Source organism: Leucoraja erinacea, chromosome 38 (assembly GCF_028641065.1).
Source record: "Leucoraja erinacea ecotype New England chromosome 38, Leri_hhj_1, whole genome shotgun sequence".
Classification (NCBI taxonomy): domain Eukaryota; kingdom Metazoa; phylum Chordata; class Chondrichthyes; order Rajiformes; family Rajidae; genus Leucoraja; species Leucoraja erinaceus.
In genome coordinates, this window is record NC_073414.1 from 3,702,885 (window position 1) to 3,708,938 (window position 6,054).

Consider the following 6,054-nt stretch of genomic DNA (forward strand, 5'->3'; position numbering starts at 1 on the left):
AAGGGATCAGGGGGTATGGAGAGAAGGCAGGTACAGGATACTGAGTTGGATGATCAGCCATAATCATATTGAATGACGGTGCAGGCTCGAAGGGCTGAATGGCCTACTCCTGCACTTATTTTCTATGTTTCTATGTTTCTATATTGGCAAATGCAGGCAGATGGGACATGTTGGTTAGTGTGGGCAAGTTAGGCTGAAGGGCTTGTTTCCATGCTGTATGACTCTACTCAGTCTCATTGTTAGAGGTAAGTCGAGATCAGGTGCCCTTGAAGTGATATGAGAGCATAAATGGCCTGGAGGACATAGGACTAAAAATTCCTATTTTTAAATAATACATTGTGTCCTTTCTCTCACTATATGTTACCTAATCTGATATCTAGGATAAAGATTATGCGCCTAAATTGGTGCAACAAAATTGCACCCCCCTGTAAATAATGCCGATGCACTTCCTCTACAGATTACAAGTACAATTAGAGATTTTGACAAGCATAAATAAGTAGTTCATGTAATAAATATGATATTGAAATTCAAAATGGAAAATGACAGGATTTGAGAGATGGGTTTAATCTTGTAGTACAAAATACTTCAAATGCATGATATTCCTTCTAAAACTACTCACAATAAAAGAAGCCTGTAAAATGATAGATGATACTCGACATATCGCAAAATACCTTGTCCTTAAATATGCTATCTTGTTTGACAGTTTTATCCTCTACAACGTTCGATTTTGCCGCTAAAGTGAGATATACCAAAAACTAAAAATATTGCAATATATATTGTTCTAGATCATTAAAATATATTGCAAAGTATCTTCTATGATATAAAAATATGTTAAGTAAAGCTATGTAATTGGGACTGTTGGTAAAGTGTTAGCTACAGTATTTGTATATGTCTCCATCTGCCTTTTCTTCCAAGTAGATGCGGACTGTTGCTTGTCTTTGTGGTGGATTTGTAGAATTTGGTGGACTCCAAGATTAGATGATTCAGTGTGAGTGGATTTACCGCTGGTCCGTCTCTCTGCTGAGTTGGTAGCTGGCGGTGGCAATGATGCCTGGATTATGCTTTCTGATAGACGTCCGGTGGCCATTCGGCCCACTCTGTCACTATCCAAACCGATGGAACCATCTCTTTCCTCCTTCCTTGTTGTCGTGTCCAAAATTTGCCGTCTTCCAAGTATAATTCGTATCCCTGTCAGATTGTTAGCGGTGGACTTGTGAGAGAGCTCAGCCTGCAACTGGCTGTTGCTCGCCCTTGCAGAGAGAAGGTGAAACAGCCCTGGGTCTTCTGTGGGGTTGGCAGTAGTTAGGTTGTTTCCAGACCGGTTGTATCTGCCGAGAGATATCACACCATCATTTCCATCCATTTTAATTTCGCTTGCTTCAGGCTGCGGGGAATTGCCACGATTATCTGTTGATCTGACCTCCGCATCCCTCTTACGGGTCTTCATGGAGAAGCTGCGTCCTGCTTCCCTTGTCGGTGTCCTGTCATTTCCCATCGCCTGCAACTTACCGGGTTGAGCGGTTTTAATACCGGCGCCCTTCAGCGCCAGTGTCCCATCCTCATGAAGCAATTCTCCTCCACTGACGGGCGAGATGGTCCACCGTTTAGAGACCACCTCAGTGCTTGCTGGGTGGTTCGTGTGCCCAACATTAGAGTCAGTAGTCCAGGCGAATGTTCCTTGATTCTGGCCCAACGCCTGGGACAACGGGGGTGTGGGACTGGGGGGTGAGCGGCTGTCCAAGGTGCTGATCTCACGCCTCCCCTCCAGCGTTCCACGACTGCCGCTGTCCAAGGTGCTGAAATATTCCCTGGTTTGACTCGCTCTCTGAGCGGTGGCTTTAATTGTCCGTCGGCGGCCCGGTGCCATGTTTGCCGTCTGGTCTCACCAATCCTCGGCTGCCGCTGTGAGGGAACCGCTGTCCGTGGCTCCTAGCCTTCCGTTGTGGCTTAGCCTGGACCCCGCCTGCATTGCGGTCCAAGTGTTGCGGGTGCAGAGAGAAGGTGAAACAGCCCTGGGTCTTCTGTAGGGTTGGCAGTAGTTAGGTTGTATCTGCCGAGAGATATCACATCATCATTTTCATCCATTTTAATTTCGCTTGCTTCAGGCTGCGGCGAATTGCCACGATTATCTGTTGATCTGACCTCCGCATCTCTCTTACGGGTCTTCGTAGAGAAGCTGCGTCCTGCTTCCCTTGTCGGTGTCCTGTCATTTCCCATCGCCTGCAACTTACCGGGTTGAGCGGTTTTAATACTGGCGCCCTTCAGCGCCAGTGTCCCATCCTCATGAAGCAATTCTCCTCCACTGACGGGCGAGATGGTCCACCGTTTAGAGACCACCTCAGTGCTTGCTGGGTGGTCCGTGTGCCCAACATTAGAGTCAGTAGACCCGGCGAATGTTCCTTGATTCTGGCCCAACGCCTGGGACAACGGGGGTGTGGGACTGGGGGGTGAGCGGCTGTCCAAGGTGCTGATCTCACGCCTCCCCTCCAGCGTTCCACGACTGCCGCTGTCCAAGGTGCTGAAATATTCCCTGGTTTGACTCGCTCTCTGAGCGGTGGCTGCCCTGGGCTTGTCGCTGCCCACGGTGCTGAAATGTTTGCCGTCTGGTCTCACCCTTCCCTCGGCTGCCGCTGTGAGCTTACCGCTGTCCGTGGCTCCGAATAGCCGCCCCGTTGTGGCCTTAGCCTGGACCCCGCTGCTTGCGGTCCAAGTGTTGCGGGCGCTGACTCCTTCACTGGCTCTGAGCTTGCTGCTGCCCGTGGCCACGAAGCCCGGGTTGTCACCCTCCCTGCTGCTTCCCCTCCAAGCCTCCGGGTCGATTCGATTGTCAGCCCTGCTGCTTCTGCTTCGCAAATGGCTCCTCTGCCGTCGGAGGTTGTTGAAATCCCTCAGACTGCTTCCCCGTCTGAGGCCGGCGCTGAAGTTGCCGGTTGCAACTGTGTGAGCCGCAGTCTGGTTGCTGTTGGAGGGTCCCGGTATCGATTGGACCGGCTCCCAGATCAGAGTGTAATAAATCACCAGTATCACGGCGGTCATTGACACGCAGAGGATATAAGCGAAGACTGTGGCAAGTCTCACCCAGGTCTTCTGATTCTTGGCTGCGACCTTTGTCTTCTTGTCTCCCGTGAAGCTGGGACCTCTGATCCCCTTCCTAATCCCCTCAGAAGCCCTGTTTTTCATCTCGGCTTCCAAGCGAAGTACAAGGGCTTTTATTAAATTTAATTTTGGGTCTCTCCCTTAAAAATAAAAGCAACTGCAGCAGGATTACGTCGTCAGCCCTTGCATGCTCTCAACCCTCTATTCTTAGTCCGTTTTTATCGCCCGACCGACCTCTCCAACGCGACTGATATGGAAACATGCTTTTGTTTACAGCGTCAGCCTGTCCCGCCCCTACCACCGGGCCTGTCAAAAATGAAGAGTCTTTCATTAGCGATACAGCATGCTAATTCAACTTGGCCCAGCGCATTGGCGAGGAGGTGGAACAGAAACACTCTAATTGATTTTAAAGGACATTTTCACCAGCGCCCGCGCACTCACACACACACAAATGTATCAACCCTGAAGAAGGGTTTCGGCCCGAAACGTCGCCTATTTCCTTCGCTCCATAGATGCTGCTGCACCCGCTGAGTTTCTCCAGCATTTTTGTCCACCTATAAACCCTGAATCTCTGGTTTATTACCATTCGCGCTGACTACACAAAAATGGTTATATTAAACGGCAGAAGATCCTGCCATTCGGCCCCACATGCTAGCATCGGTACTAGTATCTGACGAGAAGGATTCAGCATCATTTGAAACATAGAAAATAGGTGCATGAGTAGGCCATTTGGCCCTTCGAGCCTGCACCGCCATTCAATATGATCATGGCTGATCATCCAACTCAGTATCCCATCCCTGCCTTCTCTCCACACCCCTTGATCCCTTTAGCCACAAGGGCCACTCCCTCTTAAATATAGCTAATGAACTGTGGCCTCAACTACCTTCTGTGGCAGAGAATTCCACAGATTCACCACTCTCTGTGTGAAAAATGTTTTTCTCATCTCGGTCCTAAACGATTTCCCCCTTATCCTTAAAGAACATAGCAACCATTTTATTTTAGATTTCTTTCAGTCTTTACATAATTCCATTCTAAAAGATGCTATTGATTTGTCTGATATTCCAGATCACACGATATTGTGTGTGGAAATATATTTAATTAGGAGAGGCGTAGGTAGATAGGGTAGATAGTCATAGAAACATAGAAAACATAGAAACATAGAAAATAGGTGCGGGAGTAGGCCATTCGGCCCTTCGAGCCTGCACCGACATTCGATATGATCATGGCTGATCATCCAACTCAGTATCCCATCCCTGCCTTCTCTCCATACCCCCTGATCCCTTAGCCACAAGGGCCACATCTAACTCCCTCTTAAATATAGCCAATGAACTGGCCTCGACTACCCTCTGTGGCAGAGAGTTCCAGAGATTCACCATTCTCTGTGTGAGAAAAGTTCTTCTCATCTCGGTTTTAAAGGATTTCCCCCTTATCCTTAAGCTGTGACCCCTTGTCCTGGACTTCCCTAACATCGGGAGCAATCTTCCTGCATCTAGCCTGTCCAACCCCATAGAAAATTCAAATGCTAGGGAAAAGATTCTGACTGTCTACGCTATAGGGCCAAAGATAGACACAAAATGCTGGAGTAAGTCAGCGGCACAGACAGCATCTCTGGAGAGAAGGAATGGGTGGCGTTCCAGGTCCCTGTCCCGCCAGTCTCATGGTCCTCCTTGCTATTGTTTTGTCCCTCTGCAGTTAATACCACAGATAGACACAAAATACTGAAGGGTCCTGATCCGAAATGTCACCTATCAGTCTGAAGAAGGGTCCCAATTGGAAACATCTCATATCCATGTTCTCCAGAGATGTTGCCTGACCCGCTGAGTTACTCCAACACTTTGTGTCTCTCCACCCTATCCGTCTCTGCATTATATCACGTTCGATCTCCTTGATTTATTTTGGTGTCCTTTTAACTGAAATATTACTTTCATTTGACTGAACTCAGCGGATTTATCAATGACAAGATGGAGTGCTCTGGAATGAGTTGCATCTGCACCTCTGTTACCACATTGTTGATGCATCTCATACATATCAGGAGTGGTCACGGTGGCGCAGCGCAGCGGTAGAGTTGCTGCCTTACTGCGAATGCAGCGCCGGAGACCCGGGTTCGATCCCGACTACAGGTGCTGTCTGTACGGAGTTTGCACGTTCTCCCTTGTGACCTGTGGGTTTTCTCCGAGATCTTCGGTTTGCTCCCACACTCCAAAGTCGTACAGGTTTGTAGGTTAATTGGCTTGGTGTAAGTGTAAAAATTGTCCCGTGGGTGTAGGATAGTATTAATGTGCGGGGATCGCTGGTCAGTGCAGACCCGAAGGGCCTGTTTCCGCGCTGTATCTCCAAACTAAACAAGACATTGGATGTTTTATATTGACAAAAATTATCCAGAGTATGGTGAACCTGTGGAGTTCATGGCTACACACGGCTGCGCAGGCCAAGTCATTATTTTTAAGGCGGAGATTGAGATTGTCGATTAGTACGGGTGTCGGGGGTTATGGGGAGAAGGCAGGAGAATTGGGTTGAGAAGGAAAGATAGATCAGCCATGATCGAATGGCGGAACCAACTCGATGGGCCGAATGGCCAAATTCTGCACCTATCACTTGTGCAGAATGCAATCGATTGAAGCAAGGATACAAATCAGTAAAATATTAGTCAACAACAAGTCTAATTTGGTGCAGCAGTCTCTGAGTCTCTCATCGCTTAGAAGATTGGGGGATTTTAGAAGTAGCACCCAAAACAAATAGAGAGCTCACATATTCATCAGCAAGTTCATTCAAGTGGACAACACAAATTGTTTATTACCGTATAGCATTGGTGAGTTTAGATGACGATAATATACAACTCCACTCGTCCCTGTCCACTTACATTGAAAGGCACTTCTAATTTGTTACACGTTTTGTGCTGGTGGCAAGAACAAAATGCAGGAAGAGGTTGCAGTTTAAGATACAATTAATTGGGAACAT

General features: G+C 47.9%; 1 protein-coding gene across 1 annotated transcript; it reads right to left on the reverse strand.

Annotated features, from left to right (window-relative positions):
• Window positions 1-1,947: 1,947 nt before the first annotated feature.
• LOC129714051 (uncharacterized) lies at window positions 1,948-3,907 on the reverse strand. The gene has a single exon (XM_055663509.1). The coding sequence runs from the start codon at window positions 3,178-3,180 to the stop codon at window positions 1,948-1,950; it is 1,233 nt and encodes a 410-aa protein (XP_055519484.1). The 5' UTR covers window positions 3,181-3,907.
• Window positions 3,908-6,054: the final 2,147 nt, after the last annotated feature.